Here is a 24,136-nt window from a genome sequence, read left to right as displayed (position 1 = left end):
ATGTATTCGGTCGAGTTCTAAATCCCTATCTCACTTCGTAAGTCGAATCCAGAGCCTTTCGATACTTCTCCCCGAAAACTCCTTGGATTTGATCGCAAGCAACCCTATTTGGAGATTTTGTTTTTGCCTCGTTCTGGATTCGATCTTGATCGTCTCGATTCGGTAATTGGTCGTCGCGTATAGGGATCAGGGAAGAGCTTGCGGAAACCCTAACCTGGAGATGGCTTCTTCGTCGGGGCAGCCGCAGTTTCGGTATACGCAGACGCCGTCCAAAGTGCTTCACCTACGGAATCTTCCCTGGGAATGTACGGAGGAGGAGCTGATCGAACTCTGCAAGCCGTTCGGTAAAATCGTCAACACTAAATGTAACGTGGGGGCCAACCGCAATCAGGCTTTTGTTGAATTTGTAAGTTTTTATTGTCTTTGTTATTTTTGATATTCTTCGTGATCGTGTATCTTTATTCTCGGATGGTTGCTGGAATCCTTCTTTTGTGTTTCTAAGATGGTTTTTACCGCTTTTCCGACCTTTGATTGGAATATCATTTAGGTTGCATTGGATCACAACAGTATCGATTTTAGATCTGTCAGGGAAATGAAAATTTTGTTTTCGATGCTTTATTCCTGGAGAGCATATGATAGAAAGAGTTCTATCAGATAATGATTGTTTCCAACAACTTGTAAGGACAATGTGGGAAAGTGATCAAGTTTTCAGATCTTAGTGGTATACTTGATTATGGTGATTTACCACATTATTGAGATCATTGCATCATTTGTTAATGATTTCCTTGCAATTTGCACTCTTTTGTATGGACTAGAGGATCCTAGCATACTGGGGTGTTCTCAACGAGTACATAAATAATTTTTTACATTATCTCTCTATTTAGAGGATCAAGCTCAATGGCGTAGGAGGATCCATATCGCTGACTCCACTTAGGATTATTTTAATAATAAGATGCCCAAAATTCCTCTTGTAGTTAATTTCTTCTAAAACAAGAGAAGGGCTCTTCTAGGAGATTTAGGGAAAAAGTGTCGGGTCAGCCTGACCTGGCCCTTTGGCACATGAGCTAGCCAAGCACTACTGAAAATAGGTCTGATTGCCCATTGTTCCGAGCATGACCCAGGCCAGGCTGGGCTCATGGCCTTTGTCACCTCTAGATGTTTCATTGATTGCTATTTGAGAATTCTATGGTGGGAATTTGCTTTCAATGAATGTATTTGCCTGGTAATTGGGATCAAAATCTCTCATACTTCACTCTGTGGTATTTAAACAGCTTGAATGGACATATTGTTTTTCTAATTGTGCTTGATAATTTTATTAATCTAACTTTTTTTATCATTAGGCCAATCTGGTTGATGTTTACTAAGACCATCTGGGAAATCTGGTTGATACTTTGAGTTCTGTTCAATCAAGAGCTTTCCGTTCTTGTTATGATTAGTGAGTCAATTTCCATCTTAAAAGCATCTGATTTGGAAATTGTTTCCCTTTTTAAAGGCTTGTTTATTTTACTGATTTTTCCTGGCTCTTAGTAGGAAGCTTTAAATATTTCATTCTAGTGAGGTTTTTCTTTGTTTCTGAGAATTTGTTTGCCTTTGCTAGATGACATTTTCTATTGATTTCTCAATTTTTTGAAACAGAATATTCTGAACTTTTTTTTATACCTACAGGTGGACCTTAATCAGGCTATCTCTATGATTTCGTACTATGCTTCCTCATCTGAGCCTGCACAAGTTCGTGGCAAAACAGTTTACATCCAATATTCAAACAGGCAAGAAATTGTGAATAATAAGGCCACCGGAGAGGTTGCCGGCAATGTTTTGCTTGTTACCATAGAAGGAGTTGAAGCTGGTGATGTCAGTATTGATGTTATTCATTTGGTAAGTTATTTGACAGTGGCATTCATCTTTATATAATTTTCCTATTACATTCACATGGATCATTTTTGCTTTAAGCATTTAAATTGTCTTAAAGTTGAGTTGTGGCGGATTTCTGATGTAATACCTGTATATCAAATTAGTCTTGTTTAAATTCTTTCGACTTTTTGTAACATACTCTGAATGGGTTAGCAGGTCCATGTTAACACGGAGTATATCCCGTTATCAGCATCTGCTTTCGGAGACATACCATGTTTGTTTTGCTCTCTCACCTTTTGCCTATTCTGTTGTGAGATTCTGAATCTTATGAATGAATGTCATTGCTAACTGTTATTTTTCACCATCATTAAGTTGTAGGTTATATCAACTTGTTTGAAGGCGTTTTTAGAGGTTATACTCCCATTCTCTAGGATCTTAATTTCCTATTCAAAGCTATTTTATGATTCCTTTAACTGGCATGCTTCATTTGTTGTCAGATATCCAAATTCTTTTTCCAGAAATATTATCTATTTAGTTTTCTGCTTTAGGATAATTCTGTTTGTTAACTGCTCTCCTATATTTGATCTGCTTACTGGAAGCAGTGAAAAAACATAGCCTCCATTCATTATGTACATTAAGGAAAAAATTGCTCACATTATGGTACTTGTCTTACAGGAGTAATCTGTACATAAATGATATTACATCATTGGTCTTTGTGGCACCTTATGTTATTTGTTGTTAAAATTAATTACTCTTTACTGCCAATATTACTGATGTTTCTCCCTTTTTAGGTCTTTTCTGCTTTTGGTTTTGTCCACAAAATTGCTACGTTTGAGAAGGCAGCTGGTTTTCAGGTTCTTTATTTGCCAACTTTTAAATTGAGTTTGGGACTTTCACTCAGTTTAGTTGTCTGCATTTCTTTTTTTAGGCTTTAATTCAGTATACTGACACCGCAACTGCTTCAGAAGCTAGAAATGCATTGGACGGGAGAAGCATTCCAAGGTTGCTTTTATTCTTGTGACTTCTTTGGGAAGAATCAATTTGTTTTCCGCTCATTGGGCATATGCATGATTTTCAGGTACCTGCTTCCAGAGCATGTTACATCTTGCCACCTCCGAATTACTTTTTCAGCTCATACAGATTTAAATATCAAATTTCAGTCTCATCGCAGCAGGTTTGTACATGCAATCGGCCTTGCTTAACACGATACCAAGCTCCATTTGTTTTTTTTTTAATTCTAAGTTAACCTTGAACTTTTCTGTGTTCAAGTTTCTTGTTCTCAAAGTTTTTAGCAGCTATATCTCACTGGCGAATAATTCACCTTGCTTATATTTTTAACTAATTTCAGTCAAGTGAAATAATTTTATCATTTTTCTATTCAACAATTTCACATCCTACAATGTATACAGAAATGTGATATTACTTTCCTAATTTCAAGTGTCCGAATTGTATCGATCGTTCTAGCCATGAATGAACACTAATACTATGTTGGCATGAGAAAATGTCTTGGTGCCACCTATGTCAATACAATTTCAATGCTATTGATTGAGTCGTGTCTTAGCTGGTATTGTTGAGAACTAATCTAAACAAGAAGATTCCTTTCTTGTGGCTTATCCTTTCGAGCACTAAGAGGAAAGTTAGAGAAATCGAGATATATATATTGCACCTATGGTTTTTCTTGTTTCACTCATGTCAATTGAAGCCCAACTTCTAGTTGTTAACTGTGATATTTATTGACATATATAGAAACAAAAAAAAATGATTTACCACCCCGGCCCTACGGAAGTATCCCACCGGCCGCCAGAGTAAATCGGGAAGTGCTTACAGCGAACGGCCCAGAAGCCCAACATCCCTTAGTTGCGTTTCCCATTTGGATGAAAAATCCCTGCAAATGCGCCGTAGTTGAGAATCGAACCATAGGTGTCTGAGTGACGACTGGGCGCCCTTCCAGTGCACCATAGCTCCGGGGGTGACATGTATAGAAACTAGTTCTAATAGAAGATGGAATTAGATAGTTGATCTCATTAGGATGCTACAGGAAGTAATGCTCTCATTCAATGTATGTCACTCATTTTCTGTATTAGTAAGTAATAATCAAATGCATATTATATGTAGTTTATATTTGGTATTAGATAATGACAAGAATAGTGGTAAAAATGTGTTTATATGCAGTTCATTACCAATGACTAATTAGGTAATGAATAATGTAGATTAACTATTAATTTTAGTTAACAAATTATCATTTTGTTATTATTAGATAACTAAACATATTTAATATTCTTTGAAAAAGTTTACTTCAATGATTCCTGTAGATTGTGAAATACTGGAGGCATCATTTTTAGTTTTTTGAATATCTTTTTTTTTTCTCTCTCATATGTTAAACAAATTTATTTATATATTTTTATTTTTTAAGAAGTGTTTTAATTTATGCTGAATTTTTCCTTACTAGTTATGATCACATTGATCCTTCTGACCTGATAGGTTTTTATTTTTTAGAATATCTTATACCAATACCTCAATTTTGACAACCATTATAAATTCAGTTAAGATAAGTTTATTTGCTTTGCATAGTACATCCTTATTTTTTCAATGGTCATACAAAGGGATGTAATATCCTATTTTAGGTCATGTAACTCAAGGGACTTGAGCAGTATACTTTCTTTGGGTTATACTCTGTTGCTTCATCATGAACTAAGTTGTGGATAATTTATTTTTGGATCTATTTTATAACCCTAGTCGCGACAAATAGTTGAGAGAGCTTTGAATGCTGTAAAAATAAGTGTCTTCATATTCCATATTTACCAGTATTTAAGATATATGAGATTTCAATAGTTGATGAATACAAATGGTTTGGCTGTTTAGTAATTATTCTATTCTGCTTGGCATGGTACAATTCATGACAAATTAAGAATGCTGTTTAGTTTCTAACAGTTTATGGCAAGTAAACAATGCTAAGGCTGTTTATACCTCTATTGTTGTGGCTGCTTGACCTCAATTATGACCTTAGATGTATTGGACTAAGCTTACACTGGCACCACACCTTGAATTGACCTCTGATGTGGTGTTCACCCCACCTTTGGCACTGCTGTCTTCACCCAATCTTTGCCCGACCTTTAAGTTAGCAAACACGAACTTGCATTGGTGCCACACCTTGAGCTCGCGATGGCACTATCAAAAGAGCATAAAGAGAGCAATTGTACATAAGGGTTTTTTTGGCCATTTTGTTTTTTTCACTTCGTTCCATTGTTGCTTCTATGTTTTTGCAGAAGCGCACATCGGTAACTTCCATTTTGTTGAACCTTAATTGAGCCCTTTCCTTTGTGATTTTTGTCCAAGTAATCAGAGGGGAAGGAATGGATTGCCTCGTAACCTGTGCCTCTCTTTTAAATTTGTTTATGTCCACATGAGTAAAAAGGGTCTACGTGTAAGATTTGCAGTTGAGACGTGAGATGTAGGTAAGCCTCAAATCTAAGCAAAGGTGCTGTGTTCTTCACATACATGCAATTGCAGGCTTATAATAATTTTTTAAAGAATTAGAATGGTTTTTTCAATAGAAATAATTCAGCTGTGATATTCTTTGATAACCCAGCCATATAAACTCCTTTGTCAGGAACTGGTAATGCTTGGTAGAATTTATCTCAGTACCTAGCTGTTGCCTTTTCATAATTAACTGTAATTTTTCTATCTGTGCAACATTAGTTTGCAAAATGATTCCTTAACATCTTTATGGAAGGGCATCAATGTTTCATTCGTTCCAGTCTTATTTTAGTAATGTTTGTTGTTATTATTATTATTAATTTTTTCATTTGCTAATTTCAAGTGTGCACTATGGTAATGTATGATGTCATGCAGGGATTACACTAATCCTTACCTTCCTGTTAATCCTTCAGCAATTGAGGGTACTTTACAGGTTTGTTTTCTCATTGCAGATTCTTTGTTTTATTGTTCTAGTTAATGATATTGACACCAAGGATTTTTCTTCAGCCTACAATTGGTCCTGATGGAAAAATAAAGGAGCCTGAGAGCAATGTACTACTTGCTTCCATAGAGAATATGCAATACGCTGTCACAGTTGATGTTCTTCACACAGTGAGATATTTCTTCTATGCCCATGTGTTACATGTTGGCATACATTGTAGTTCCTAATTATTCTTTGATTGATTTAGGTGTTCTCAGCATTTGGAACTGTCCAGAAAATTGCAATATTTGAGAAGAATGGTGGAACTCAAGCTTTAATCCAATACCCTGGTAGGTTCTTTTTGCCTATTATATTTTTTTATTCATTTCTGTTATTTCCTTTCAATTGGCATTCTATGTATATCTACTGTTTTATTAATTTAGGATGTGTATCGAATTGGGCTTTCAAGTAAAGTATGATGTTCCTAATTTGCTAATGAAGCTTTTAATGTCCATAGCTCTCCATTTCTCCACTCCCTTGCTCCTTTTTATTTAGCTAGACTTCCTGTAATATAGAAGTTGTAACAAATCCAAACGTGATTTTCTTGTTAGAATCAGATGTTGGAAACAAAAGATGATAAAAATAAGCTTGAATATCTAAAATATTGTAACTAAGAGGAAAAAATGGGAATAAATTAAAATATTGTAGGAAAAAAATAATCCTTTAGGCCTAAAAGGACTATTAAATATAGAACATATTCCCTATTCTCAAACTAAATAATCACCAAATCAAAAATTTCCTTTATTAACTTATTCTCCCACATCAAAGGATCTACCAAAATAAACTTTTAAAAAATAAAATGCTTAGCTGGTTTATCTTGTAAGCTTGCCGGTGTCTAGTTACCTAGCCGCCTTATGTGAGATCTTCAATCCTCTTTTTGCTACTGCGAGTACTAGATCTGTTGGTGTGCCTCAGCTCTTCAGTGTCAGGAGTCCTAGATCTCCTCTGTGAGATCTTCAATCCACCTCCAGAGTACCATATCTGCTCTCTAGAGTCACTTCTTCTGCCCTACTGTGGAAAGTCAGACTTTCTCAAGGTTAAAGTATCCTTCATCGCTGATTCTCCTTAGTGAATCTCCACTAGATCCCATCCTTGCTTTATTGTTCAACTCAGCAGATAAACAACTATTTCCAGTCAATGATCTCCCTAGCCACTTTGTCTTCCTTATCTGACAAATCCCCTTTGTCAGATCACAGTGGAATCTATGAGATCAACAATGATCATTTGTCTCTCTCTCTCTCTCTCTCTCTCTCTCTCCCTCCTCTAGATATGCTCATCACAGCTTCTCAACAACTAACACATGAAGCAACACTGAGTTCTTGGATGCACTTGGTCCGCGTTGTTGCCTTTTCCTGTGCTCAAACTTCACCTCAAGTTCAGAACCTTCTTCTAGTAGTTTTTTAGTGATTCTACTAACAATGCAGACTCACTCACCTCTTTGCTGTTTCACCACCAAATATATTTTCTCCTCTCCCATTTAGCAGATTGCAAGCTATTGTCTTCTTTCCATCACCTCCTAACATATCCTTCATTGTCTTCATAGTCGGCGTGGACCTAGACAATGCCTATTCTTTTGGAGAAAGGTTATTTTTTCAATCTGCAACATCAAGTAGACTTGTACTATAATGTTTATCTTCCCTTCAAATTTACTCACCCTCTTCTGACCCTCTATCTCGCAAAATGTTTTGTGTCTATTATGAAATCTTCCTCTATCTCTTCTCTGATTAGAACTTGTTCTCTTTCATCCTAGGGGCAACCCCTACCAGAGTCAACTCTAAGATGAGGATGAGTGCTTTTCCCTTTTGTTGCACGATCCCAATATGGATCTCCAATAATCACCTCCGTGACCTTTTGTGTAAGACCTTTTCTAGTTTATGTAACAAAATGGACATAAAAAGTATCTATGGCTCAACTTGAACAGGTGTTAGAATTCTAAGGTTGATGGAGCTATTTGTATTGGGTTTAGTCACATATTGGATGATTCAAAGATAAGATTGAGTCCAATTCATACCTTCTAATAGGCGCCTCTTGTTAATAATAACTCACGGAATGTTTTCCCACTTTAAGGGTCTAATGTTGCTTCATTTCTGTAAGACACCATGGAAGGGCAGAGATGGATTGTTCTTGGTAATTGTCTGTAAAATCTTTTTTATCTTCTGATATTTTCACTTGCCCCTTTCTTTTACTAGTTAATCTCTTATTGCAAGTTTAGCAAATATTAATATTGCAATTGAATTCTCTTGGTTTCCCACCTAAACAAATGATATATTCACTTGGGCATTAACTTATACACAGTTTGTTCCGGCTTATGGATCCATGGAGTTTATCTAGTTGGTTAGCTATTGTTGTAGCAATGTCTACAATCATTTGTTCATTATAATCTATTTGAAGTTGTGATCTAGTGCTGATGCCATCAATTGAGTGTATTCACTGTGGTAGATTTTCTTTAAAAAAAAAAAATCTGTTAACTTTCCTGATCAATTAATGTGGCCGCTGGAAGATTTTGATTTTTTTTTTTCTCGTTAGACATGACCACAGCAGCAGTTGCCAAAGAGGCTCTTGAGGGGCATTGCATTTATGATGGTGGCTATTGTAAGCTTCATCTCTCATACTCTCGTCACACTGACCTCAATGTAAAGGTACAAATCTGGAATTTGTTGGCTATATGCCCAAGTAGAATAACTGAGGAAAATTCCATTATGCTTTATTTGGGTTTTTTCTTTCCATTTAGAAATGAATGATAAATAACAGGCCTTGAATCAGCAACGATATAATAATATGCATGATGACTGAACATATAGAAAGAATTGGAACAATTGTTTTGGCAACTGGTTTTGAATTCAGAAAAAAAAAAAAGAAACACAGGACTTAAGCAAGAAACTGAAAACATAAATGACGTCGAGAAGTAACTTTCTTGTGTTTCATGTGCATTAATACCGTCTTCAGGCATATAGCGACAAGAGCAGAGATTACACGATTACTGACACTGGAATCCTCTCCAATCAAGCTTCATCTGTGCCGGCTGCTCCCGCTAGTTGGCAAGCAAACCCTCAAGTTGGCGTGCAAGCAGCAGCTCCAGTGGGGCTGGGACAGTTGCCTGCTTTTGCATCACCCGGTGGAGCATTCCAAGGCCAACCTTTTGTCCCACCTGGCGCCCCATATCATACTTCATCTGCTCTCCCGACAACTTCTGCTGGCTATCTTCAAGCTTCACAGCAGGTAGCTAAATATGGAATGCACCCAAGGCCTGCTGGTGGTGCACCGTACGTCGGACAACCTCCTAGGTATTTCTAGTCGACTACCTGTTATCTGACACTTGTTTTCGTCTGCCTTGCTCCGCTTAAATGATTGATCATGAATTAGTGCATCTGCCCATAATATAGAGCTTGTGCAACTCATTTTTTGGTGCTCTGTACTGATGCAAATGGCTTCAACTGTCTTCCATGTTTCAAATGTTCTGTAAAACACAACTTCTTGTTGTTTATATGTACCGAAGCACCGGTAATTGGAAGTGTCACAACAACTCAGATAAGGAGTTTTTTTCTCTAAAGTTTAAATGGTGTGGAGTCGTTGTCATTGATGCAAATAGAATGTCACTCTTCAACGACAAACTCATTGGAAAAACTCAAGAATCAAACTTAGAATTTGTTGAATTCTTAATTCTTGAGTTTTTCCAATGAGTGTCGGTAAAGAAGCCGAAGAGACCAGCATTCAACCCCATAGATTTTGGTCAAAATCGTAAGTGAAAAAAAGTGACAAACTTAAAGAACATGACGTCTACAAAATTATTGTTCCAAAAGACTTTTAGTTACTATTAAGGATGATAATGGATTGGCTGTGGATTGAATTCTATATTCTACAGTTCTAGTTTTATTTATTATATCTATTCATTCTGATCGGATTTTTAAAATCGATAATTAAATTAATTAATTAGAAAAGTAATATCATAGATATAATTGATCACTGGATGACTGAGAGGGTGCACAACTGAGCGGGTGAACCGACTGAGTTGGGATTTTCTGTCCCAATATCTCTTTGTTCCCCTGTTTCATTAGCTAAATGACAATAAAAAAATAAATAAAACCTCTTTTAATTTTTGATAAAATTTCTTAATTTTTTCCTCCCTTCCAGAACAACTTCAATGCTCTATGAGCTTTCCTCCCAGTTCGAATCTCCTCCCTCTGTTAATTGCTCATCCCCTCCCTTCATCGACTCCAGCAACTCTTGCTTCGTCGACTCCAACAACTCCTGCTTCGTCGACTCTAGCTCCAGCTCCGTCAACTCTAGCTCCAGAATCTTAAAGGTGCCCTAAAAGGCTGATTTCACTTAACGATGACGAGGTTAATGTTGTCAAATGCTGCATTGTTTGTGTGTGTGTGGTTTACTTGCTATACGACAAAACTATGATGGGAAATGATTCTGGATTTAGGTTTTCAAAATGTAACATTTTTCATATGAGTTTGTTGGTTTTTTTGTTATTTGCTGCAATCGCAAACGAAGACCGTTAGGATTTTAATGCAAATGTACCATTGGGATGTTGAAGCAAACGAAGATCGTTGGGATGATAAAGGTAATAAGAATCATATTGGGACTATATTGAACTTTATATAGCTCAAATTTTATTTGGTTTGATTGAATATTTACATTGTTGATTGGATTTGTTTGTATTATTTGATTGATTTTAAAGGTTTGAACAATGAAAAAGATATAAAGAGTTTTCATCTATTTATCACAGAAGAATTGATGCAAAAAATGGATATGAAATTTAAGACAGAAGAGGATGTCTATGAATTTTATTTGAAATATGCTAAACAAGTTGGATTTGATATAAGGACAAAAGGCCACAATGATAAATCAAGTAAATTAGTTGACAGGATTTTTTATTGTAGTGTACAAGGTAAAAGGGGAAAGGACACATGAGATATTTATGTGAAATCAATTCGTCCTGAAACAAGATTTGGTTGTGAGGCTAAAATAAAGGTTAGTTGTCGAAAAAAATGACAAGTTTAGTATGGTACAATTTGTTAAAAACATAATTAATATCTTTCAAGTCTAAACAAAACTCATCTCTACATATGCCATAGGAATATATTTTCTTCTGTAGTAATACAAATTGAGATGGCAAGTGATGTAAGAATCCTCCAAAAGTATCTCATGATCTTATGGTGAAACAAGTAGATGAGAGGGAGAATTTAAGTTTTATTTTTGAAATTACAAAAATTACTTGTGATCCAAAAGAACAAGAAATATGAGAGTTGGGATACAAGAAGTGTATTAGAATATTTGTAAAAAATGTAGTTCGATAATCCTAATTTTTTTAATGTTATTCAAGTTGATGGAGATGATTTGATAACTAATATTTTTTGGTCTGATGCTAAGATGAGAGCTGATTATGGCAGTTTTGAAGATGTTGTTTGATTTGACACAACCTACAAGAAGAATAATGAAAGTCGTTCAATTTCATTGTTTATAGGTGTTAATCATCATAAGCAATCCATAATTTTTTGTGCAACTTTATTATATGATGAAACCTCTTTGACATTTGAGTGGTTGTTTGATACATTTACGAGAGCTATGTGTGAGAAAAAAAATCAACAACTATTCTTACAGATCAAGATGCAGCAATGACAAAAGTTTTAGCTTCCAGATGGCCTAAAACACATCATCATTTATGTATTTGACACATTTATCAAAATATCGTAATACATTTGAGTGGAGTCTTTTTCAGTTCAAAGAGTTTGCTAAAAATTTTACCTCGTGTATATATGATTTTGATGAAAAGGGAGATTTTATTTCAGCTTGGAACATGATATTGACCAAGTATCCACTTGAAGACAATGATTGATTCAGATGTCTGTTTCACATAAAGGAAAATGAGCTTTAGTATATGAATGACAAATGTTTTATGCAAATATGACTACAACTCAAAGAAATGAGAGCATGAATAGCATTGTAAAAATGTACATCATTTATCAACACAAATTTTTAGACTTTTTCAATCACTTCTAAAGATTACTTGATGATCATCGATATGAGGAGTTAAAAGTTAATTTTAGATCAAATTCAAGTGTTCCACGTTTATTGTATCCAATTGAAATTTTAAAGTATGCAAGTTGTATTCATACTCTTGAGGCATACAAGTGTTTTGAACAAGAGTGGTACAAATCTCATGATTCTAGTATAAAAATTTATGAGGATGTTGGATCCATTCAAAATATAAAGTTACTTCTCACAAAAAAGAGTTATCATCGTATAGTTACACTTGATTTACCGTGTGAAAAAATTAAGTGTAGCTGTAGCCGTAGAAAATATAAATTTATTAGAATTTTATGTTCTCATATTTTGAAAATATTTATGATGAAAAATATCATGAAGATCCCAAGTGAATATATATTGAAAAGGTGGACACAAAAAGTAAAAGATAGATACTTTGGAGTTAATGATTCTATTGCGAACAAAGGTAGTTTGGATCCAAAAATACTTCACAATATGTGATATAAAGAATTGTGTGAGTTATATGTTCAATTGATTACCAAGGCAACCGAGAGGGAAGACACTTACAAGTTTGTTAAAGATGGTTTGTTGAGTGTGTTTAAGATGGTGGATGAGAGAAGTTACAAGTTAATGAACCAACTGTCCAGTACTCAATGGTGAGCCAAGCAGCTGGTTAGTTGGTTCAATATCCAGATGGCACAACAAGGCTTTTGAATGAAAGAGAGTTCAAAATTGGCGAAGGAAACTCTCTTGGAGTCCAAGGAATTAAAATGAAGAAGAAAACGGTTTCAAGTAAGAGGTTGAAAGGTGACTTAGATAATATTTCAAAGAAAAGGAAAGCAACTAGAAAAACCAACCAAACTTCAACAATGGTTAAGGTTTCATCCTTACTAAAGTGTTGTATATTTGAATTTATTTTTTGTCGTTAGATTTGAAAAGGCATGTAGAATTAAATCATTCTTTTTTATATATAACAGGGTATAGAAGAGTATTATGAAAGTATATCCAGCATGCTCAATATAGAATGTCACTGGATGATCAATCAAGTTAAGGACTATTTTAATATGTTAAACTAAAATAATTATATTATCACTATCTAGGACTATATTTTATTATTTTAGCTTACAAATCATATGCAAACACTTGGTAGCTATGTTGAAGGTTTGAGTATGGCTGAAACTTAATTTCCACCACTTTTGTCAGCACAACTATCTCAGGTTCACTCATGTTTTAACATTTTAAAACTAAATATTTATTAATAAATTCAATCAACTGTCTCAGGTTAACTCCAATATTGGTTATTTTCAGGCAATTGTCTCAGTTTCGGACAACAGACTAAGCAAAGAACAATATAAGATGAATATGATGATCACTTACATTAGATTTTAGGGAGCTTCTTTCATTGTAATTTTCCTCATGGCTTATATTAGGTTGAATTTCTATTGTGTCGGACTTAAACGAGTGTAAATTACTTCTTTTTATAGTTAAAATTTTGGTTGATGAATCACAGCTATAATTGGGGAACCATAAAGTAATAAGATTAACTTGAAGTCTCCAACAATTCATTTTAAAGTAAACTTGAATACTCTAGAAGATCAATTGAAATAAACATGAATTCTCCAGTAGTTCAATTTAAAACTACTTGAAGCATAAGATATGGTCACTATACTAACCCATAATAACTATGAATAATTTTACCAATCAGATTTAAAGTCCTATTGGCTATATTGCTCACAATTGAATAATTCGATATCGGCTAACTAAGAATTTTAAAGTTGTTGCTCAAGATTTTTACATTTTAAATTCACCTTCAACCCAACAATGCATTTTATACTATCATGATGTCATCTAAAAAGAAAATACGAATAAAGTAGTATCTTGATTTTACTTCAATTACAGGTTCAGTGTTGTAAATATGATAAACTTCTATTCAGAAATTCATACCTCCTTAAAAGTTCGAGAATCATACTATATGAAAATATTGGGGAACTTAAACATGATTCTTTGCCATTAGTCATTATTTTACAAGGAAACTTTAAAGTTTAAACATGAGTTAAGTTTAATCAATGAACATTATCCATTTGTCAACAAATAAGATACACTGATGATGAGTAAATCTAGGCTAAAAATATAGTTTACTTGGAATTATAATAACGAAGATTACAAAAATTAGAAATCAAAATAATGTTGAGGATTGAATGCATAAAAAATGATACAGAACTTTTATCCATCCATAAAAAAAAATATGTAGTGTCCAAAACCACTTAATTAATTAACGAGATTTATTGAATTAAGTTATAATTTAATTAGAATTTGAAGTTATTTAATTAAGAATTTATAAATTTAAATAGATGAGTTAGATAAGATTAATCAAGTTAACCTTTAATTATGGAATTTGGATTAATCAAATTAAGAAAATAATCGGATATATTAAGTATAATATAAAATATATATAATAAAATAAAAATGTATAGATATATAAGATCAATTTAGGTAACGTGTATAGTGTAAAGAAAATTAAGAAATTTTAATATTATAATATATGAATTATATATTAAATACATGGTTATTCATATAAAATTATAATATATGAATTATATATTAAATACATGGTTATTCATATAAAATTATATTGACAACTTAGTTTTCATATAAAAATTTATATAATCATGGATATATATATATAGAAAATTTGATCCATATAAATAATATAGGAAATATAAGGTATATAGCATAAATAATGAAACGTATACATTTAGAAAACTATAATATGTTAATTATTATGAATACATTATATATATATATCTATATGGAAGTATATAATTTGATTCAATATCAAATTAATGATTTAGTATTAAGAAATTATAATATGAATTAAATATATTACCATGTATATGTGATGTATACATGGATATTTATATATATGAAATTAATATATGAAAATATATAATTTGATTCAAAAATCAAATTAATGATTTAGTATTAAGAACTATAATACAAATTAAATATATCACCTTATATATGTGATGTATAGGAAGGTTTTAATTGAAGATATGGATATATCTTCAATGTGAAATTATATACGTGCATATATATATACATATGGGAGATTTGATTCCATATCAAATTAATGACTAATATAAATATGTATATATAATATAAATTTAATGAAACGTGTATGATCCGGCGGTAAGAATGGGGGACCCACAGATGGGGTCCTGTCCGAGCGAAGCCAGAGATTACCCAGCCAAAGGTTTGGGTTTCCGACGCCAAAGCAGAAGAACCGGAGCCGAGTGGCTGAGCGGAGGTGTCCGCTCGGCCGAGGACAGAATGGCCGAGCGGAGGTGTCCGCTCGGCCGGAATCGTGGCGAGGGAACAGTGGTTAGCCGAGCGGCCTATTCGCTCGGCTCGGGATATGATATGTCAGCAAAGGCATGATGATTAGACTGTACGCAAGATGACACTATTAAAGGCCCCACCATCACGTCACGGACAGGTTGATACAGTAGCAGTATGGTCTTATGGATGCCCTTCTGACAGGCCCACACCTAGGCATGGTCGAAAGCAGGTGATCGCTTCGATTGGTGTGCCCAGGCTCCTTCGAGAGGTCTATATAAGGCCTCCATTTCTTCAACCAAAGGTAGACAAGTCTCCATTTTCTCAGCCGCTTTCTTATTCCTTCGCCTGACTTGAGCATCGGAGGGCCGTCGCCGGGACATCCCCCTCCCGGCTCAGTTTTGTTGCAGGTTCGCCGGAGCATTCGAGGATACAGCAGGGAGCGCCACATCCCCAGCGTCCATTGACCCAGGCTCGGACAGGATCAAGTGATCCGGCGGTAAGAATGGGGGACCCACAGATGGGGTCCCGTCCGAGCGGAGCCAGAGATTACCCAGCCAAAGGTTTGGGTTTCCGACGCCAAAGCAGAAGAACCGGAGCCGAGTGGCCGAGCGGAGGTGTCCGCTCGGCCGAGGACAGAATGGCCGAGCGGAGGTGTCCGCTCGGCCGGAATCGTGGCGAGGGAACAGTGGTTAGCCGAGCGGCCTATTCGCTCGGCTCGGGATATGATATATCAGCAAAGACATGATGATTAGACTGTACGCAAGATGACACTATTAAAGGCCCCACCATCACGTCACGGGCAGGTTGATACAGTAACAGTATGGTCTTATGGATGCCCTTCTGACAGGCCCACACCTAGGCATGGTCGAAAGCAGGTGATCGCTTCGATCGGTGTGCCCAGGCTCCTTCGAGAGGTCTATATAAGGCCTCCATTTCTTCAACCGAAGGTAGACAAATCTCCATTTTCTCAGCCGCTTTCTTATTCCTTCGCTTGACTTGAGCGTCGGAGGGCCGTCGCCGGGACATCCCCCTCCCGACTCGGTTTTGTTGTAGGTTCGCCGGAGCATTCGAGGATACAGCAGGGAGCGCCACATCCCCAGCGTCCATTGACCCAGGTTCGGACAGGATCAATTTGGCGCCGTCTGTGGGAACGCACCTGCATCCGAGTAGAGGCAATGGACGAGGCTGGAAGACTACATACCGTGGCACTCTCACAAGAAGAGTTTGACGCTATAGTCGAGGCGAGGGCAGCCAAGGCAGTGGCGCAACAAAAGGAGAAAGCACAGGCTGAGCGAGCGCAACAGCAAACAACCTCGGCTTCAGCAGGCCGGGCTGCGCAAGCAGATTCAACAGGAGGGTTCCCTCAGGCACTCTTCCGTACTCCCCCAGAAATCGCGCCCGCTCACGGGGAGCAAGGATCTTCATCCGATGAGCCTCCCGTTCGGGATCATAGGAAGGGCAAAGCTCCCCAAGCGAACGCACCACCCGAGCAGGTTCACCGACAGTTCTCTGAAGCCATACATCGGGATCCGTTACCAAAATACTATACACCACCGCCGATCGGAGCTTACAATGGGACGACTGACCCCGACGATCACTTGGGGAAGTTCGACAGCATCGCCACCTTGCATCAGTACTCCGATGGCGTAAAGTGCCGGGTACAAAATTATGATGAAGATAACGCCGAACGGAGGAGCATGGAGCTAGACTTGGTCGAAGAGGAAAGAGCTAAAGCGTCCGTCCGGCTGATGGCGTACCGGCAACGTATGAAACAGAACTACAACCGGCGCGTGATCCCCAGAGCCTTTCAAGTAGGCGACCTAGTCTGGAAGAAAGTCAAGCCGGTCGGAGATGTCGGCAAGTTGGAAGCTCCCTGGGCAGGACCCTTTGAAGTGGTCGAGAAGCTCCGTTCGGGCGCTTATTACCTCAAGGATGCGGAAGGTCGGATACTGGATCGGCCATGGAGTGCAAATCACCTTCAGCCATATAGAGCTGGGTGATAGGTGCGCTTTTGCTCTATTTTGTGTAAATTCAAAATAGCTGCACTCCTTTTATCGCAGGAAACAAATTATTCCCAAGGCATTCTGTGTTCATAGCCGAACGGTTGGTTATATGAAGGCCCCGTGCCGTTCGGCCGGTGGTAAATTATCCGAGTCAAAGGCTCGAGTATCGAAGGCCCCGTACCGTTCGGACGGAGGTATATTAGCCGAGCCAAAGTCTCGAGGATCGAAGGCCCCGAGCCGTTCGGCCGGAGGTAAATTATTTGAGCAAAATGCTTAAGTCCGAAGGCCCCATGCCGCTCGGCCGGAGGTAAATTATTCGAGCAAAACGCTCAAGGACGAAGGCCCCGAGCTGCTCAGCCGGAAGTATACTGTACGAGCCAAAGGCTCAATTCCGAAGACCCTGTGTCGTTCGGCCAGGTGAACGTTGTCCAAATTAGGCTTAGAAGACCGACGAGCTCCGTCGTTAAAGATCGAGAGCCGCGCCGACCGGCTATAAATATCCGCGCCGACGAGCTCCGTCGTTAAAGATCGAGAGCCGCGCCGACCGGCTATAAATATCCGCGACGAGCTCCGTCGTTAAAGATCGAGAGCCGCGCCGACCGGCTATAAATATCCGCGCCGACGAGCTCCGTCGTTAAAGATCGAGAGCCGCGCCGACCGGCTATAAATATCCGCGCCGACGAGCTCCGTCGTTAAAGATCGAGAGCCGCGCCGACCGGCTATAAATATCCGCACCGTCGAGCTCCGATGTTAAAGATCGAGAGACGAGCCGGCGTCTATAAATCCCCGAGCGGAAGACCGACGAGCTCCGTCGTTAAAGATCGAGAGCCGCGCTGACCGGCTATAAATATCCGCGCCGACGAGCTCCGTCGTTAAAGATCGAGAGCCGCGCTGACCGGCTATAAATATCCGCGTCGTTGAGCTTCGACGTTAAAGATCGAGAGCCGCGCCGACCTGCTATAAATATCCGCGCCGACGAGCTCCTTCGTTAAAAATCGAGAGACGAGCCGGCGTCTATAAAAACCGAGTGGAAAACCGACGAGCTCCGTCGTTAAAAATCGAGAGACGAGCCGGCGTCTATAAATCCCCGAGCGGAAGACCGACGAGCTCCGTCGTTAAAGATCGAGAGCCGCACCGACCGGCTATAAATATCCGCGCCGACGAGCTCCGTCGTTAAAGATCGAGAGCTGCGCCGACCGGCTATAAATATCCGCGCCGTCGAGCTCCGACGTTAAAGATCGAGAGCCGCGCCGACCGGCTATAAATATCCGCGCCGACGAGCTCCGTCGTTAAAAATCGAGAGACGAGCCGGCGTCTATAAAAATCGAGCGGAAAACCGACGAGCTCCGTCGTTAAAAATCGAGAGACGAGCCGGCGTCTATAAAAACCGAGCGGAAAACTGACGAGCACCATCGTTAAAAATCAAGAGTCGGTCCGGCGACTATAAATAGCCCGGGCGGACGAACGAATATCAGAGAATAAGAAACCGCGGAAACCACAAGTATTAAAACATTTACGCCCGCTCGGGCGTCGATCCTTCAATACTTGGCGTTTGTCGACTTCGCACTGGCTAGATACGTGCAGAGCGAGTAGGCCATCCCGCTCGGACTTTGTTTTATGGGTTAAGCTGATCGGCCGCGTGACGGAGAACACTTAGAGCATGATTGACTCTAAGCATAAACGTTAAGCAAACAGAAGAATATTATGGATAAGGATCAGGAAGACGCAAGCAAAGACATAATTGCATTAAAGGGAAAGCATGCCGGACGGCAAGTACAAAAAGTTGCGCTGGGCGTAAGAAACGCAAAAACATGATAGAGACGAGGAACACTCTTCACTCGGGGTCTTCGAAGTTGAAGAAACCGTCCGGAATGTCGTCTATCATGGCCGCCAGATCGGAGGCGGGAATGTGCATTCCCGCAAGAAGGTGGCCACCCTTCTTCAAGTAGGCCATAGTGACCTTAACGGCCTCGGCAAAGGTTGAAGAGACGCTGCCGCCAAATTTCGTGCCGAACCTCTCCGAGCGGAGGTAATCTTGGCGTGCAGCAGCCAGACGACTCGGCTCCCCTTCCTTGTACTTTCTGAGCGCCGCTCGGGAGGCAATCAGTGAATCTTGAAGAACTTTCTGGTCCACCTCCGCTTTAGTGCGTTCAGCTGAGCGCCCATCCCGTTCGGTGGTTAGTTGGGCTTCCAGCTCCTTAGATCGCTGATCCAGGGCTCGGACTTCAACTTTCATCTTGTCCAGATCAGCGATCGCCCGCTTCTTCCGGCTACTGGCGCGTTTCACGTCTTCGTCGCGCTTCTTCACCAAGCCTTCAAGTCGAGCCACCTCAGTAGCCAGGTCGGCGGCCTTCTTCTGTTCGGCCTCGCGGGCTTGTTTCTCCCGCTCGGCCGATGGACCCCCTGAGACTTGGAGCTCGGGCAGCCGATGGCTAGCGGCGATTTTCTCAGCCCAATGCTATAAGGGAAATAATAAAATCAGGAACCGAACAGTAGCATGGCACAGGAAGAAAAATGAACCTACCTGAGTGGCCTGCTGCATGTGGTTATCGCCGAGCTGCTTGGGCGTCATGAGGGCCACCCGAATCTGGGCGTCCTCGAAAAGTTTGGCGAGCGGACCCGTCAAGGTTATTTCATGAACGGGGCTTGATGGCCGATCGGCAGACAATAAATATTCCTCCGACGGGAATCGAAGGGTAGTCTTGATGGTCGGGTGGCCGGCCGGCACTTCCTCAGCCGCAGTCGCCTGGCCCGAGGACTCCCCTATGGTTGAAGTTTCGCCCAACCGTCGTAAGCGACGACGAGTCCGTGGAGGAGAGCCAGAGGGTTGTGCGGTGGGCGAGGCCACGGGGGTCCTGATCTGCGAAGGCGTGCGATCTGGAGAAGCGATCTCGATCGGCGCCTGCGGTTCGCCCTCTGGGGTCGGCGGAAGGCTGGACTCTCTTCGGCGTTTCCGCCGAACTTCCAGTGGCGAATCCCCGGCCTGGGGGACTCCCAGCTCGGCTGGAGCAGAGGAAACAGGATCCGCCTCAACCTCCGTTGAAGCGGGTTGGGTGACTTCTGTTTCAGGGGCGGACTGCGTCCCCCCCTCTCCTGCATCTGCCGGGCGGCTGGGGATAAGACCCCGCGCGGCGAGTTCTTTTTTGGTAGCCGCCTCAATTTCCACGACCTTCAATTTCAGATGATCGGTAGCCTTGGAGCGCCACATGACTTCAGCTGCAGTGGAAGAAATTAAAATCAGTTAGACAAAAAAGGCGAAGGGAGTAAAGAGTCCTTACCCATGCGGTAGGGGAGGTTGGCCCGAACGGGAGATAATCCAAAAATGTACAACACCCCCTTGAGAAGCAACTGGTCGATTTTGTACCGCTGACCGGACAAGCAATTTGCCGCATGGAGGTAGGCCGGATTGCTTCTGAATTTGCCGAGCTCCGGCTGGGTCGGCACAGCGGTCTGCCATTTGGTTCTGAATGATGGCCGCTCGGGAAGTCGTATATAGAAGAAGAACTCCCTCCAGTGCTTGTTGGAGGTCGACATGTTCTCAAAAAATTTGAAGCCTATTCTACTTTGGAAAATAAAAGTACCCAACTCGGATTGTTTGGGGTAGAAGAAGTAGTGAAATATTCTGGGGTCAAGTGGGATACTGTGCAGCCTAAAGAGGACGACAATCCCGCTCAATAGCCTAAAGGAATTCGGCACAAGTTGGCCGAGCGGGATGCGGAAATAATTACAAACTTCCAAAATAAATGGATGAGTAGGAAATCTAAGGCCGCCCTGGAATTGGTCCAGAAAAAAATAAATTGTACCGATCGGCGGGTTATGGGGCCGGTCGGTCGGGCCGGCTACAACTATTTCATGGTCGTGCGGGATCCCGTAGGTCCTAACAACGCGTCGGGCGTGCTCCTCATCTAACCTACTCTCCATACTCATATACCACGGACCGTGAACCTCGGTAGCGGGTGCAGAAGTGCTCGCCATGACTCAAGAAGGGAAGGAAGCCTAGCAATACTCGAAAACAAGGGGACGAGAGAAGAGAAGAAGCTTACTTAGGGAAGATCAAAGGAAAGAAACCCAGGAACTCGAAAACCACCGGAAAGCAAGCACTGGGAGTCGCCGGAGTAAGCTAGCAGCAGGCAGCTTCGACAGAGGACGTGCGATGAAACAGAGAATGCGGCGTGAAGGCCAAAACGAGGGCTTTATACAAACGAGACCGCTCAGCCTCGTCCGTCGGATGAAGGGCACAAGAGACGAGGTCATCATCTAACCGTTCATTTTAAAACAAATGGCGTCCCATCGTACGGAGCGTCACCGCCACTAGAGACAAGCCACGTGACGCTCTGTCACCAAGCGCAATTAATGCGCCCATACCGCGCATGCTTCGGCTTAATGAAAAAGACTTGCGCGATTTTCAAGAGGATTTAGACAAGCAAACATCCACGTTGGGCGCCAAGGCATACAAAGCGAAGAGCCGAGCGGATAAATTTGGCATGAGGGCCGAACGACTCAAGGGATATCAGCAGCAGCGATAAGGCGACGACCGCCCGCTCGGACACACAGTCCAGTCAGTCGGACTCACTGCCTCCTTCGACTAGACTTGAAGGGGAGGCAAGTGATCCGGCAGAAAGTCCCGTCCGAGCGGAGCCAGAGATTACCCAGCCAAAGGTTTGGGTTTCCGACGCCAAAGCAGAAGAACCGGAGCCGAGTGGCCGAGCGGAGGTGTCCGCTCGGCCGAGGACAGAATGGCCGAGCGGAGGTGTCCGCTCGGCCGAAATCATGGCGAGGGAACAGTGGTTAGCCGAGCGGCCTATTCGCTCGGCTCGGGATATGATATGTCAGCAAAGGCATGATGATTAGACTGTACGCAAGATGGCACTATTAAAGGCCCCACCATCACGTCACGGACAGGTTGATAAAGTAGCAGTATGGTCTTATGGATGCCCTTCTGACAGGCCCACACCTAGGCATGGTCGAAAGCAGGTGATCGCTTCGATCGGTGTGCCCAGGCTCCTTTGAGAGGTCTATATAAGGCCTCCATTTCTTCAACCGAAGGTAGACAAGTCTCCATTTTCTCAGCCGCTTTCTTATTCCTTCGCCTGACTTGAACGTCGGAGGGCCGTCGCCGGGACATCCCCCTCCCGGCTCGGTTTTGTTGCAGGTTCGCCGGAGCATTCGAGGATACAGCAGGGAGCGCCACATCCAAAGCGTCCATTGACCCAGGTTCGGACAGGATCAGTGTACATTTAGAAAACTATAATATGTTAATTATTATGAATACATTATATAAATATATCTATCTATATCTATATATATATATATATATATATATATATATATAGAAGTATATAATTTGATTCAATATCAAATTAATGACTTAGTATTAAGAAACTATAATATGAATTAAATATGTTACCATGTATATGTGATGTATACATGGATATTTATATATATGAAATTAGTATATGAAAATATATAATTTGATTCGGAAATCACATTAATGACTTAATATATAAGAAGAAAGGCAAGGCCCTAAGTTGGGGACGTCTATTTAAACCTTACCCTCAAGAGCCTCATCGAGGGGAATGTTGCCACCGGCCCTAGGAAGGTTTCATGGCCCTTTTTGTTTTCTCCAGCGGTGCTAGAGCTTCAACGGAAGACAAGGATTTAATCAGGAGCTAAATACTTAAGGCATGCTCTCTAACTTGTAATGCTTTAGTTAGTTTCTATGGTTTGTGACTTTGGGTTCCATAGGTTGAGGTAAAATACTCTAGTTTAAGTTCTCTTCTTAAGTTTTTAAAGGTTTGTATAAATGTAGGACTTCGGATTCTATAGATTTCTATGTTCATTTTGATTTTAAGAAGTTGTGATTTAGGTTCCTTTTTCATCTCCATTTGGAAATTAGAAAATTGTTTATGCTTCCAATGGATTTTAGGACTTGTAAGTTTTGGATGTTTATGGAACCCTATGTCCTTTTTGAGTTTTTAAGAAGATGATACCATGATTTAGGTTCCTTCCTCACCTCTACATGGAAGCTAGAGAATTATTTAAATTCCCATTAAATTTTGAACTTGTAGGTTTCGGATCCATAAGGGTAGTCCTAAAATTCTATTTTAGAAGTTATATAGTTATCACGATGTTGCACTACAAGTTGATTCGTGTTTACCCTTAAAAGTTAGAGAAATTTGCATGCTCAATATATAGAGTAGAACTTCCAAGTTTTAGATTCTTTAAGGCTTGGTTTAAATTCTGTTATAGAGGTTTAGTTGTCATGATGATGCACTATGAGTCGCTTCATGTTTTTTTTCCATTGCTTTACTATTAGAAGCTAGACAACTATGCATGTTCAAATTATGTTATTTGCCTAGCAAGTTTTGAACATAATAAGGGGAGTTTTCTGGGGGCTATATTCATCATATTGTTGCTCTACTATTCCTTCATGTCTTTCTCAAATTATGTTTAATTTTAGTTCCCCATGTTCCAGTATGTCAGGTACCCTAAATGAGTTTTGGTTTTGGTTGTATGTATGTGTTAAGGAAATTATACCATGCTAGCTTCTTTAGATTTGGAAGGTTCAGATTTTATAGATTCCTATGCTCTTTTGTTATTTGGAAGTCAATACCATGTTAGCTCCTAATACTTGTAACCTTCAGAGTTTAGTATGAATGTTTTGAGTTACTCATGCTCCTCCCACCATGGCAATTTAGTGGACTTTAATGGCTACATTTAGATTTCGGATCCGTAGGTTAGGTAAGTTTATGTTATTATTCTTTGCTTCTCATTTTGATAACCTTGGATGCTCACGAAATGAACCCACTTACGGTGATGCACCTGTTAAATATGGTATTTCATGCTTACGTAGTAATCATGCTTAGATATGTATGTTTGAGCGCATGCCTATGTAATGATTATGTTTAGGTTTCCGTACATGCTTATATTCATGTCATTGTAGTGATCGTGATCATGGTTGTGCTTATGCTCATGTTTATGTTTATGGAAA

At 40.0% G+C, this 24,136-nt stretch overlaps 1 protein-coding gene across 4 annotated transcripts; it reads left to right on the top strand.

Annotated features, from left to right (window-relative positions):
• The first annotated feature begins 9 nt into the window (after window positions 1-9).
• Window positions 10-9,359, top strand: LOC122020056 (polypyrimidine tract-binding protein homolog 1-like). 4 transcript variants are annotated; one of them, XM_042577783.1, is made up of 11 exons: window positions 1,710-1,875; window positions 2,068-2,125; window positions 2,230-2,262; window positions 2,643-2,705; window positions 2,780-2,853; window positions 2,930-3,025; window positions 5,704-5,761; window positions 5,836-5,940; window positions 6,018-6,099; window positions 8,336-8,448; window positions 8,756-9,359. In XM_042577783.1, exons 1-11 carry the CDS (start codon window positions 1,850-1,852, stop codon window positions 9,101-9,103), a joined length of 1,056 nt encoding a protein of 351 aa, XP_042433717.1. In that variant the 5' UTR covers window positions 1,710-1,849; the 3' UTR covers window positions 9,104-9,359. The 4 variants fall into 4 exon arrangements, with proteins under 4 accessions (XP_042433714.1, XP_042433715.1, XP_042433717.1 ...); XM_042577780.1 differs by lacking the exons at window positions 2,068-2,125; window positions 2,230-2,262 and adding an exon at window positions 10-406 and having other exon boundaries at window positions 1,666-1,875; XM_042577781.1 differs by lacking the exons at window positions 2,068-2,125; window positions 2,230-2,262 and adding an exon at window positions 1,341-1,435 and having other exon boundaries at window positions 1,666-1,875.
• Window positions 9,360-24,136: the final 14,777 nt, after the last annotated feature.

Source organism: Zingiber officinale, chromosome 9A (assembly GCF_018446385.1).
Source record: "Zingiber officinale cultivar Zhangliang chromosome 9A, Zo_v1.1, whole genome shotgun sequence".
NCBI lineage: Eukaryota > Viridiplantae > Streptophyta > Magnoliopsida > Zingiberales > Zingiberaceae > Zingiber > Zingiber officinale.
Note: the sequence above shows the minus strand (reverse complement) of the source record. Positions and strands in the feature narration are given on the sequence as shown.

Bases quoted from the DNA above. Each gene is read 5' to 3' on its own strand.
- LOC122020056 (XM_042577780.1), top strand. From the start codon at position 221: ATGGCTTCTTCGTCGGGGCAGCCGCAGTTTCGGTATACGCAGACGCCG. The intron at 6,100-8,335 runs GTAGGTTCTTTT...TTTTCTCGTTAG, and splicing joins AGCTTTAATCCAATACCCTG to ACATGACCACAGCAGCAGTT. The intron at 8,449-8,755 runs GTACAAATCTGG...TACCGTCTTCAG, and splicing joins ACACTGACCTCAATGTAAAG to GCATATAGCGACAAGAGCAG.